Below are 13,287 nucleotides of genomic sequence, written 5' to 3' on the forward strand. Positions count from 1 at the left end.
GATCTTTTCAGAATAGTTAATAGGCAGGTCCATGTTTAAGAGTTGTGTTCAATCATCTGACAATACCAGCCTATGGTCTATCTGATTATTATTACCGATATGTAGTACAGTACTCTTTGGCCAAATGACTGAGCACATCCTGAAAATTCCAGAAGAGTGCTATATAAACTGTGGGAAGGAAGAGACTCTTTACAGAACAGATCACACTGGTAAATACAGCTGAAAGGGAAGGATATTGGAACCTTAATATATCTAGACTATCATAGGAATTATTTCAATTTTCATAGTCCCCAGATTCATATTCTTCCTCCTCATCCTCTTCAGCATGGTCATAATAGTCTTCATAATCTGTAATGTAGCTTGTGATTCTGCTGCCAGCAGAAATCTTAAATGTAGAGGATGAACCTGCACAGCAAGACATAAATGATCTCCACATTAAAAGGAACATACACAAAGCAAGAACTAAGAGGAAGATATGCTCACTGTAGAATTCTAAAGTCATGTTACAAGTGTATTAATGGGTTACCAAGTTCTCTTTTGGAGAGAAAGGCAATATCTGATGGCTTGTTTCTGTATCATTGATGTCAATGGGAGTTTTACCATATTTATCTCTCTCTTCCACTCTCAAGTGTGCAAAATACATGTATTTTAACTCTGTTCCAAACACAAGTAAACCATGAATTGATCCTGCAAGTGCTCTGCATGTGAAGTTACCATTGTAGAGTCAAGCCCATTGTTTGGCAAAGAGAAGAGGCCCATATGAAGAGGGAAATATGAACACTGTAGCTTGCTTCTGCCCATGCAATACAAGCACAATTCGCTTTGGAGTTAAAAGGAGTTTAGCCTCCAGGACTGGACCCAATCAAAAATAAATAGTAAAAGTTACATCATATGTTTCTCTAAACATCCTTATTAAAAGCAATTCCAAATTCCTTCCTAATTTTCCAAAAAATAAATGATTAAATAGAATTGTTGAAGTTCTAAGAATTGCTCAGAGCCACATGCAGCTATAGTTCTGGTATGGAACTCTACCTGTAGTCAAAGGGGGGTTGTGTAAAAAGGGATGGCACAACTTTACAGCTGTGATCCACAGTGTCTTTCAGGTGGAAAATTGTAGCAACCCCCCCATGATATTAACCAGTTTATCTATTTTTGTTTACTGCACTTCATACACATTTTTGACTAAAAATACCAAAGAGATAAGGGATAAGGATAGAATGACAGAACACAGTTTTCAAATGTGGGCCTCTTAACAGGACATTCACATTTGGACACTCACCTGAGCACATACGGGCCAATCCCTGTGAGGTGAAGTCTGTGGGAACTGAGGGTGTTCAGCCCCCGACAGATCCACACAGTCTGATGGGCAATTGTCTGCTTTATGCACCTGCGCATCAGTTCAAGTGCCAACACAGAGGATTTGCATTACCAGGTGAGGCAGAAGCATTTGAAACCCGGGCTCTAAATGTTGAAACCAAATGCTGAAAATTGTTCACCTCAAAAGAAAAACACTTTACCATCAATGACTTTCAGTCTTGCAGACGCATATGCAGTGCCATACTTGTTTTTTGTTTGGCAGATGTAGATGCCTTCGTCCGATTTCCTGATGCCTTGAATTTGCAGCCACCCTGTCACACCGTATTTCTTAGGCCCACCTCTTGCCTGAGAGAAGGCAGATACACTGTCAAGATTTAGCAGACACCAGAGAAGAGGATGCTTTTCACAAGGGTAATTACTAGGATTATGTTTGGGGCCAAACCCTGCTCTCCGTTACTGTACATTGCCACTACCCCTTGCCTCCAAGCTTTATCTACTCCTATGTGCCCCTCTATTGTGCTGCCCTGGGCCCCCTCAACTCATGCTGCCCTTGCCCACTTCCCCAAACTTCTCCAACACTCAGCCCTGACCCCCTCCCTGCTCTGCATCCCTAACCCCCACCTGACTCCACTTCTGCTCCATAGGTAAGCTTCTCCATAGGCCTCCTGGGCCCTACCTCTCATCCTCATAAGTCTTTTGGGGGTGAGGGTACAGGCGGGTGGAAATGGTGGCTTTTAGATCTCTGTCCCTCTATTGTCTTCTGATGTGACCAGCTTGCCCAGCCCCACCTTCATTTTCCAGGGGATATCACTCCCCTCTAATCATAGGTGATGTATTGTCTTTATGGGAGGAGACCCTGCCCTTCCTGTTGGGCAGACCAGCTGGCTCCTGCCCTGATCTGGCTGAGTGCTAGGCTCCACGTTTTCCAGGCAGGGGTCTATGGAAGCTCTGGCTCCAGAATGGTGGTGAATCCCAAATATGGCCAGGAGTTCAAAGCAAACTTGTTTCACTTTGCCTACAGTGCCCAGGCCTGAATAGCATAAAAGGTGACAAAGGGCCTCTCAGCCCAGGTCCAAGCAGAGGTCTTCTCACCTCTGGAATCCAGGGCCCCTCCTACAACCCAAACACTTCCTTTTAAAGGCTGTTGCCCCTACCGAGCCCTGCAGTCACTTCACCTTCCGGGCCAGAAAGCTCTTATTTTTCCTGCCATACAAGGAGGTGGAGGAACCTCTTCCTCAGCATGGGGTATACCACCCTTGCATACACTCTTGGATTAGATTTAATATACACTTTTATTCTTGACAGCAGCTACTTAACTGCCAATGATCAGAGAGCCAGATCCTCTTTGTCTTTATGCAGGCAAAAATCACAATGAAGGTAATGGGAGTTTTGCCTGGTAAGGACTTCTGGATCCTGATCAGATCCATTAGAGAGAGCCAAGACAGTGTGACATTCAGGGCTTACTTCTTCCTCTACATATGCTGTCCTCTCTCATCAAGTATTCTGAAAGCAGAATTCTCTTAATTCCCCAGGCAGGATTATACCGTAGCATCCCCTGCTAGCAAGCTATTTATCATAATAACAGGCTTTGTAATAGTGTTATATCCTGTTATTGACGTTCATAGATTCATAAAAATGTGGAGCTGGAGAGGACTTTGAGAAATCATTGAAATCATGCCCCTGCACTGAGGCAGGACCAAGTAAATCTAGACCATCCCTGACAGGTGTTTATCCAACTTGTTCTTAACCTCCAGTGATGAGGATTCCACAACTTCCCATAGCAGCCTGTTCTAGGGCTTAACTATCTTTGTAATGAGAAAGTTTTTTCTACTATCTAATCTAAGTATCCCTTGCTGCAGATTAAGCCTATAACTTCTTGTTCTACCACCAGTGTACATGGAGAACAACGGATACCATCCTTTTAATAACAGCCCTGAATATATTTAAAGACTTATCAGGTCCTCACTCAGTTTTCTTTTCTCAAGACTCAACGTGCCCAGTTTTTTTAATCTTTCCTCATAAGTCAGGTTTTCTAAACTTTTTATCATATGCAGATAAACTGGGCTATATAGTGAAGCAACAGGAGACCTGAACCCAGTCTCTCTCACCAAGAGAAGTTGGTCCAATAAAAGATATTACTTCACCCAACTTGTCTCTGCAACAGGAGAAAGGCAGTAAAAATGAAAACCTCCATTTCCTCCCCACAACTCAATAGTAAAAAATATGAACCGTGGAATAAGCATAATCTACCTGGACTGAGATGTGGGCATCATCTCCTGGCAGAAACATTTTATTCCCTTTTTTCTTCCACTCAAGGTGTGGCATAGGATAGGCTGACACCTCACAGCCAAAGATGATGTCGTTACCTGTGAAATTCTGGGCATCTTGAGGTGGCAAAGAAATAACAGGAGCTGCAAGGAACCAATATGAAAAGAGCCTGATAGATAGACGTGGTAAAATGCAACTGCCTATACACAGTAATAAAATGTCAAACAATATTGCCATGCGGTCTGGAGCAGCTCACAGTCTGCCCTGAGGCTGGCAAACACCCCAAACTGGTGGTATGTTCTATAATTATGTTTCACCCACCCAAAAACAAGTGTGAACTCCAAATGCACTAGAATACTCTTACCATGGAGGCACAGACAGTCCCCTTGGGCATTCCGGTCTATCTTGCCACCCAGGCATCACAGATGGTCACTTACACCAAATATCCCAACAATATTCAGGTTACTACCAGTCACTTACTCAGAACACAACCTGAAGATGGTGCCTATAGCAAATCCCATAATAAACTAACTACAAGTTTATTAAATAAGAAAAGGAAAAAAAAAGGGAGTTATGAGGTTAAAGTAGGTAACATACACAAACAAATGAGTATCAGTCTTGAATTTCAAAAGATAATAGAAATTGCTGTCATAAGCTGACTTTATATGTCCTTTGGGGCTAACCCAGGCAAAACAGCTGGAAGGCTTTTGCCTAGTGATTCTTGCCCCTTTAGAGTCCAAGCAGCAAAAACAACCAAGTTTCTCCTTGTCAGAGATTTTTATCCCCTTCTCCCCAGACTCCAAACTGATAGAACAAGTGTCAGTGCCTGACTCCTCTTTGTGCCAGTGGGGAAGGTAATCAAAGTCTTTGTCCTTCTGAGATATCACAACGGCTCATTTGCTTCCAAGGGCCCCTTTGTCCGCAAGACTGGCCCTTTACACTAATTAATGCTTCTTTCCTGTTTGGTGAGTTACACAGTTACAGAAGTTTACAATGTAAACACGCAATATAACCTTATACCAGGCTGCAGAGGTTATAAATGAGATCAATACATGCAGAATGAAGAATTGCAAGGTTGAGTGGAGCAATTCTTAAAATACCTGGGCTTAAGCCTTTTCTATCTTGCCTAATTTGATCACAGCTTAATGTAACATGTTTAAAAATTGTTAATATTTTTGAGCACATATCAGTGCTTTGCTTTGAAAAAGCACAGAATGCATTTTTGCATGTTACAGAAAGGTAATAAAATACCAACACAGTAGAATCTCGGTCTTATGAACGGCCAGTTATCTGAGCCATTTTACCCAATAAAAAGTAAGCAGCTATAGTTCAAAGTTACCTTAATTTATTCCCTAGCGTTTCACGTTTGGCTGTCAGAAGAAAAGGTTTACATTAACCACAAGAGGGAGCCCATCCAGTGCTTTGAACACAAGAAAATAAACAGTTAAAGTATAAGGGTCAGGCTGAATGTCCATGAATGCATCTACTGAATACACATATGCAGCATGTACTACGCATGTATCAAACGTACTATATGATTTGTTACATCAACAATCAGAGAAAAAAAACAACATGATCATTGTTATAGCCTAGTTTTTGGTACTGTATTTGCATTTTTCCCCAAGTATGTTTGTCCACAACTAACACACGTTTTTCAGTCGAACGTATGTTTCCTATCTTTTCTTAAAGTTGTCTGTATTTTCTGGGACATTAGGTCCAGTTTGGGTTTAATGTGTTTTTGTCCTGAGTCCCAGGTGCTTGGAGATGGGAGCGTTGGTAAATAAATACATTTTTGCCTGTAATGTTTGAGTCTCTGCAGAATGAATGCATCAGCAGCTGAAATTGTCACAGCAATGCTCCAGATTTCTAAACAACAGTTTCAATACATGCAGTCAGATATAACTGATCTAGTTAGGTGCTGACAACATCAAATACAGACCAGATCAAATTATGCATTGCAGAGAAAATATCCAGCAAATTTATCTCATTTGCTGTTTATGTATTGGTCATTAAAAAATCCTGGTTTTCTTCTAAACTCAGATTTTCAAAACTGACTGCAGTATTTGAACAATTAATTCACATGAGCTTTAATGAGAATTAGGCATTCAAATCCTTTAGGGCTGAGATTTTCAAAGTTTCCTAATGTACTCAGAATTCATAAGGATACATTGAATAGTTGGAATGAGAAATTTTCACGTTTGCTTAACTTTACTACTGGTAGTTCTATTGACTTTAATGGGACTCCACATGGAAGTACAGGTAAGCCTAGGGAGCCAAAATGTTTACCTTGACTTGTCACTAGTCATTATGTAGGTAGTTATTTCTGCTCACAGATTGGATGAGAAACTTTTTAAACAGATAAATCTTACTTTTGGATACCTGTTCTCAGATGCTGATCCAAGTATTCATCTGAAGAACTCAGTTTTTCCAGATATTCCTGTGAACACAACCCTGCCTGTGAGGCTGTTTGCAAACAGCCAGGGGCGGCTCTAGGTATTTTGCCACCCCAAGCATGGCAGTCAGGCTGCCTTTGGCAGCTTGCCTGGGGGAGGTCCCCGGTCCTGTGGATTCGGCAGCATGCCTGCGGGAGGTCCGCCGAAGCCACGGGACCAGTGGACCCTCTGCAGGCATGCTGCCAAAGGCAACCTGCCTGCCGCCCTCACAGCAACCAGCAGAGCGCCCCTTGTGGCTTAGCGCTCCAGGCACATGCTTGGCATGCTAGTGCCTGGAGCTGCCCCTGCAAACAGGACTCAGTGCTGCAAGGTGTTGAGCACTCTAGCCCCCATCTACCACTTAAACACAGACTTAACTGTAAGCATGTGAGCAATCTGATTGATTGATGTGAAGTATGTACTTAAGAATGTTGCTGGATTGGGGCGAGAACACTCAGCACTGTGCAAGCTCACACACCCATAGCAAACAAAAAGGTATATGGACTTGATCAAACCAAGCAGACCCTTGGAAGTTGAGTGAATAGTCACAAATTATTTGCAGTATTTAACAATTCCAATCAAAAGTGAGGTGCTAATAGATTAAAAATAACCCAGAATGATTTAAGAATCTGGTTTTACAAAACATCTTGCTGCCTGTTGCAGGGGCAAAGTGAACTCAAGTAATCCAGCACTTTAAGAAGAATATATATTGAAGGCCAAATTTTTAAAAGTTCCCCTTGCATGTGTTTCTGATCTTGCATCAGGGCAGCTGAGCGCGGGTTCAGGCCCCAGTGAAAAAAATTTTTTGGGCCTCCAAGCAAGGGCAGACCGGCTAAACAGGGCCGACGAAGCTGGAGAAGCCAAGCCCTGGGCCCCCTTCCGGACTGCCGGGCCCTGATAATTTGTACCGGCTTCCTGCCCTTCTCATTACCCCTGTCTTGCATACCTCCAGCTCTGGCCTTGCATGTGTGTCTGTGTTCACATAACTGTGCCTTTACCCTTAATACACATACCTTACTCTAGAATTTCCTGAGGGGAGCATCTTACATGCAGTGTATCTATTCCCTTCATTCTAGGTTGGCACAGTCTTTATGACTGAAATCCAGCCTCCCCTTTCACCAACACCATGAGGCCTGAAACATCCCAGTTGTGCTTCTGTAGGGGAGTCAATAAGGACAAGTTTTGAAGAGGCAACAGGGGTAGGGAGGTTGGGGTTTGCAACCCCTTCCATGCCACAGAGTGGCATTCTGCGGGAGAAAGGGTGGGGAGTTCTTGAGCAGGCTGGGGGAATGGCCACAGTGGGTATGTCTATCCTGCACTATAAAGCCGAGTTCAGACAGAAATTTGAGCCCAAGCCCCTCTTCCAGCCAAACAGAAATCAGTTTGATTGAGGCCTGGAGCCCCTCTGGACTCAGACCCCCAGACTCTGCTAGTGGTGCTGAGTAACAACTGGAGTCCCATTGAGACTCAGGACCAAGCCCTGTCATTCTGGAGTGTGGAATCAGCTCAAGCCACAGACCCAGGTCAGAAGGTCTGCACAGTGCAGTTTGGATACATAAGCATGCCTGTAAGACCTGAGCCCAGCAATTTTTACAATGCAATGTGGATGCTCAAGCACGGAGCTGCCAGACTTCTGGCTTTGAAGCATTATCTACCAAACATCATTTTCCCCCAGCTGCTTCCCTTATAACCTCTCTCCTGAGCACCTGTGCAAAGGGATGGGGAAGATAAGCTATAGATGACCCCAAGTTCTCCATAGACCAGATAGTGTACTTGCACTCTGAGCTAGCAGTATGGTCCGGGATTTACAACAGTGACTGAGGTGCCTCCATTTGTGGGTGCTCAACATGAGATGCTTTAAGGGGGCCTGATTTAGAGGGAGAGCGAGTATTCAAAATCACTAGTTGCTTTTGAAAATATTGGCCATGAATTTTACCCTACTATGTGTTTGTCACATCGCTGCCACCGCAGATGTGAGAAAAATAGCCATTAGCCCCAAAACGATTGAAAAAAATGCAGAAATCATTTTCTAAGTGATATTGTATTTTTTTCAATCCAACATCAAACTAAAGAATGTTGATTTGGTAACAACAAAATGTATATTTCTCCAACTATATGATATTTATGTTTACTGTTATTTGTCTGATTTGTAACACAATGCACACAAGGTGGTAAGCTATTCCTTTGCTCCTTTAGTATAAAATTCCCATTAAAATAATCTGGTATTTTGTGCTGCTGACTGTAAAGAGAAATGCTCTGGGGTGGGTCTATTGCTTTGTGAAATCAACAGCAGCAAAGGTTTGAAAGAGGATGGATTAAGTGTGGAGAATCTGCATGCCATCAATACAGTTAACAATCTTTGTAAGCTATTACACTATTTGTAAGCTAGAAATCAATCAGACCAACCTTCTGAGGAAGGAAAAAGGGCCTTTTTTCATGTGTGACTTTGACTTTGTGTGGTTTTGTGGCAGACAGAAGATAAAAATCTGCTCTTGTGATGAAAGGAGTTTATTGTTATTTATTTATTCATCAGTTGCTGTATACAATTAATCTATTCAGCATCCTTAGGACAGGAGATGCTTTGAAGGAAAAGTATGAAAACAACATACATTGAGATTAATGATGTATATATTTATAGAATGCTACCAAAAGATACAGATCAGTGCCCAGCATCTGTTTCTCATTTAAAGGACAACCAGCAGAATGCCTAGGCACAGATAAATTGCCAATCTCAGGGCCTAGACTTTCCATTGCCTTACACCTTTTGGAGTTACTGGTAGCTGTGTGAAAGTGGTATAAAGCACTGCCACAACATAATGGTTGCCTTTTACACACATTTTGCAGCACTGTAAACAAGCTCACAAGGCACAGAGCAATGGTGAATAGCACGTTCAATGTACTATCCTCATCTAGATCATTGGGCATTTGTGCTAGTGACATAAGATTTAAAATATCTTTTAATCTTTTACTTTTTTCTGCCACTTTAGAGCTAAAATGCCTTTTTTACCCTTTGGAACTTGGCTTTTAAGCAAATATTCCTCTTTGAAATCCTATCTATTCTTTCACGTGGTGGAAGACAATTCAAAGAGCTTTGCATGACAGCTTGGCAGCCTCTGGTAACTTCTTAATGTTTTCCCCGAAGATCGCATATAGTTTTATTGCCGTAAAGTAAAACAAAGTCTCATCATCCTGTTCATTGCACGGTGCACAAGTATTAAATAAGGTGTATATTCTGCCCTGCTGCTATATCAATACTGTGAATTTCATCCTTAGATTGCAAAGTGCTTTACAAAAGTGAGCAAGAACTATTATGCCCATTTTACACTTGGAGAAACTGAGGCACACAGAGGCTAAATAACTTGTCCAAGGCCAGACAGACAGACAGAGGCAGAATCAGTATTAGAATCATAGGGTTAGAAAGGACAGCAAGGGTCATGTAGTCTAACTCCCAGGATTCAGGAGTTACTGATTTACATAGTTACAAAGTGGATCAGAATCAGGGCTTGAGCTGCCTGCCACCTGCAAGAGCACTTGTAAATATACTGGAGTGCTGATATGCTGCCCTTGTTCACATCAGTGTGTAGGCAGCAGAAAATGGGATTGCTAAGGAACAGAAGGTGTGGCCAGAGGAGGACACACTGCATGCTCTCCACTCCAGTGTTTGACTGGTAAATTGCAAGGAGAATATAAACTAAAGCCTCCGAGATTCTCTTTAAAGTGACTAGTTCTATGTATGCAACACCGTGTGCAGAGGAACATTAGGAGAGTCAGTATCAACCTTTCCCCATGGAGCTCTGGCATTCCAGGTAGAGTGACTAGACAGCAATTGTGAAAAATAGTGATGGGAGTCGGGGGTAATAGGTGCTTATATAAGACAAAGCCCCAAATATCGGGACTGTCCCTATAAAATTGAGACATGTGGTCACCCTAATGCCATGAGAGGAGAATGAACAGATGGGCTAGAACAGCAGTGCTACCCAACAAGGACTCTAGTAGGGTTGGAGAGGACAAGATAAGATGGAGACAAGGGGAGCGACTTTATCTTGCATCCTCTAGTTGGTTGCTTTTCCTGAAACAATTCTTCCATTCCAGCATGAATGTAAGTTCATGTAGCTGGAGTCCCTGTAGCTGGATTCCCTACTGCCAGCATGTAGGATCCTCATGACAAAGTCTGAAGTGGGTGTCAGGCTGGCAGACAACAACTCCCACTCTGTTGGGGAGCTGGAACAGCCTGGCACTGAGATGGCTGGAGGGAGGGTGGGAGCAGGACAATCAATGGATGTGCACATTCTGAGCTCCTTGGCCAGCCACACTCCTATGGAGCCAAGGCCACAAATTAAAGATGCTTGGCAAACCCCCTACAGGAGCGGGGGATTGCTGTGTCCCCTCCCCTGACAATGAATCTCCACCCTCATGCAACTGGCCCCCTGGGTTCAGGGAGCAAATATATGTGGACCAGAGTGTCACAAAATCTACCATTTATATCACTTCTGAATTTGGCCCAGAGTTGTCTGTTCACAGCCAAGAATAGGAAGAACCCAGCGGGAATATGACATGGCCCTTGGAGGACTATAGGCTGTTGTGCCAAATGCTGTACCAGTAACCAACGTACAAGCTATCATGTCTATCACCTCTGAATCTGGCCCCGCAAGAAGTTATCTGTTGAACAGTTTGGTATTCTCCTGTTTCAAGCACATTTTTTCAGTCCAACTTTAGTCTTCTGCAATATCCTCTCTGTTCCAAGGGGCAGTGGGGCTGTAACATTTGGAGAATTTTCTTTGGCATGTCTGCTGATGTGCAAACCTGAGGATCCTGAACATTTGGTTCTGCTTGCACTCAGCGCTTACTATTCCAGCTTAGTGAAACAAGCAAACAATTTAAATAAGCTTCAGGGGAGAAAGTCATGCAGAGACAAGAAGCTTAAAATTCTCTGCAGAGAAATGAGGCTACTTCCAAGCAACATTTTGTACTATATAAAACAATTGATAGGAGATGATGCATCATTACATTTTTAAACAGGAATATTCATATGCATGTGTACAGATTTGTGTGAGAACTCTACATATAATCTTACATAAGCTGCAAACATATATACACTTTGAGATCTTGCATAGAAAGTCCCTCTATGTGTGGATTCTGAGTCCCTATTTGTGTCTAGCTATGTGTAATTTGGACCTCTATCCATATTGCGTATTAGGTCACTCAGAAATCTGCTATGTGAGATGGTGACACTAATTCCTGAAGGATGAATCACATTAAAATCAGACTGTAAAAACAGCCAGTGTTCAAGTAACTACCCTAACCACTTCATTCTCTCTCCCACCACCCTGCCATGCAGTGTAGCTGCATTTGAATGCTTGTTTCTTACCTATGCAAATAAAATATAGCCAAAGGTGTATTTAGTTTAAAGCCTCAACAAACAAAAATGAGGTTCATAATTTTATATAATCAACATGAATGCAAATGGCTTTAGGGAAATTATGTGTGGATTTGTAATCATCAGTGGATGTTTAGATCTTTTAATAATCATTGTTACATTATTTTTAACTCTTTATACCAAGAATGGAACTTTATTTAAGTGATTTCCAAACCCTATTATATTCTATTCCATTCCGGTTCCATCACCTTTTTAACAAAGACCTGCCTTGCTACCAGCCTCTGCAATATCAGTTCAGGCATTAAATAATAATAATTCTAAAAATTTTTTATCTCTGTGGTTGACCCTCACCACATTTCACTTTCTGCTCAGCTATTCTGAACATCTTTCACTTATTAGTGACTTTGTGATATTAATTCCCTTATGGTCATATATAACTTTACATATAACTTGTGTAATATACAAGTTCACATACCACATATTTGGAGGACCATGTGATATAAAATCTACTATGGTAATATACAAGCTTACAACACGTAAGATTAAACACCAGCTGATGAACTACTTGTTTAAATCTCAGAGAAGTAGTAGAGTAATTATAATGATTCTGAAGCATTATTTTGCTGTAAGTAGGCTGAAACATTAAAAGATATTTCTAGAAATTAACATCTGCTTTAGAGAACAGTCTCCTTGGTATACATGTCTATGTGTTACCTGATTCACATGGTCCTTTGTGCTTCATGTTGATATTTCTTCTCTTCTCAGAGTAAGCCTCATTGAATTGGCAGATGTTCGCATAGGTCTTGCCTTCGGGTCCACAAACACTTTCCTGGGATTTGCAGACACATTGTGGTTCAGGGATTTCCCCAGACTTGGTTTCATCGGCATCCAGCCTGCACTCCAAGTTCTCCCCACACTGCCCGTAGAAATGATTGACCTTATCCAAGTCACAGATCTGCCCTTCCACGTTCCCACATTCAGGACAGCAGCCACACTGATCTAATACAGTCCCGGCTGGACAGTGTGTAGGCTTGGAGCAAAGTTCTAAATTGCATTTTCCACAGCTATCTCCTTCCCTTAACAATCTCAACCAACTTCTGTAGTACAAGGTGGGGAAACTTTGAGAAACTTGTACCAGGGCTGCTAACACTACTGTAACTTCCAGAATCTTCATCTTGAGAATGTAATGAAATGCAAAGGTCTTTGGAGTAAAACCAAGGAGGGGGGAACCCCCCACAGCAAGAGTGAGTGAGCTAGAAAAAACGTCACACTCTTTTTTTTGTTTTTGGAATATAAATGTACTGTGGAGGATTTAAAGAGAAATTAGCATCAGGTTCCTGATCTGGAACTGATAAATAAAAATGCATACAAACCTAGAAGCTTTTCTCTAATGTAGTTTGGAAAGCAGGTCTTGCATACATATGAAACACACTTCCCTTCTGAAAGCCAAGTTGAAGATTTGTGAAATGCTGTTTGCTCAGGGTCTCCTTGAGCCAAATTTGAAGAGTTGTTCTATTGAAAAACATTATATTGTAGCTGCTATAGGAAGAGGTACAGAATGAACTGATGAAAGAGCAAAGAAGTACATGCTTTTTTCTATTTCCCTCTTTTTTCTCACTCCCTTAATAGTGTTAGTCACAAAGAACTAAACATGGATGGAAATTAATGCCCAAAACAGCAGGGGACTTACTCTAGAGCTGAGCCAGAGCCAGGACATTTGGATCAAGGTTTAGGTCCAAATATCTCCCTAGTCTGTGTGTGTTTGGATTAATAATTCCATTATGGATCCTTTATAGAGATGGCCCCAAGCCATCACACTTTGGACCCAGATCTGAACTTCAAACATGGAGCTGGGTCCCTGGATTCATTGTTCTGGCTCTGTCCCCCTGCCTT

General features: G+C 42.0%; 1 protein-coding gene across 1 annotated transcript; it reads right to left on the reverse strand.

Moving 5' to 3' along the window:
• Positions 1–274: 274 nt before the first annotated feature.
• LOC116818107 (kazal-type serine protease inhibitor domain-containing protein 1-like) lies at positions 275–12,568 on the reverse strand. Its single transcript, XM_032768776.1, has 4 exons — positions 12,109–12,568; positions 3,568–3,728; positions 1,518–1,662; positions 275–405 (listed from the first exon to the last, which is right to left on the reverse strand). Exons 1-4 carry the CDS (start codon positions 12,566–12,568, stop codon positions 275–277), a joined length of 897 nt encoding a protein of 298 aa, XP_032624667.1.
• Positions 12,569–13,287: the final 719 nt, after the last annotated feature.

This window comes from Chelonoidis abingdonii, chromosome 7 (genome assembly GCF_003597395.2).
Source record: "Chelonoidis abingdonii isolate Lonesome George chromosome 7, CheloAbing_2.0, whole genome shotgun sequence".
Classification (NCBI taxonomy): Eukaryota; Metazoa; Chordata; order Testudines; family Testudinidae; genus Chelonoidis; species Chelonoidis abingdonii.

Excerpts from the sequence above, each read along its gene's own strand:
- LOC116818107 (XM_032768776.1), bottom strand. The coding sequence starts at position 12,568 with ATGAAGATTCTGGAAGTTACAGTAGTGTTAGCAGCCCTGGTACAAGTT. Across the intron at positions 3,729-12,108 it reads CAAAGGACCATGTGAATCAG|CTCCTGTTATTTCTTTGCCA; the intron begins GTAACACATAGA and ends GGTTCCTTGCAG. Across the intron at positions 1,663-3,567 it reads ATGCCCACATCTCAGTCCAG|GCAAGAGGTGGGCCTAAGAA; the intron begins GTAGATTATGCT and ends GCCTTCTCTCAG.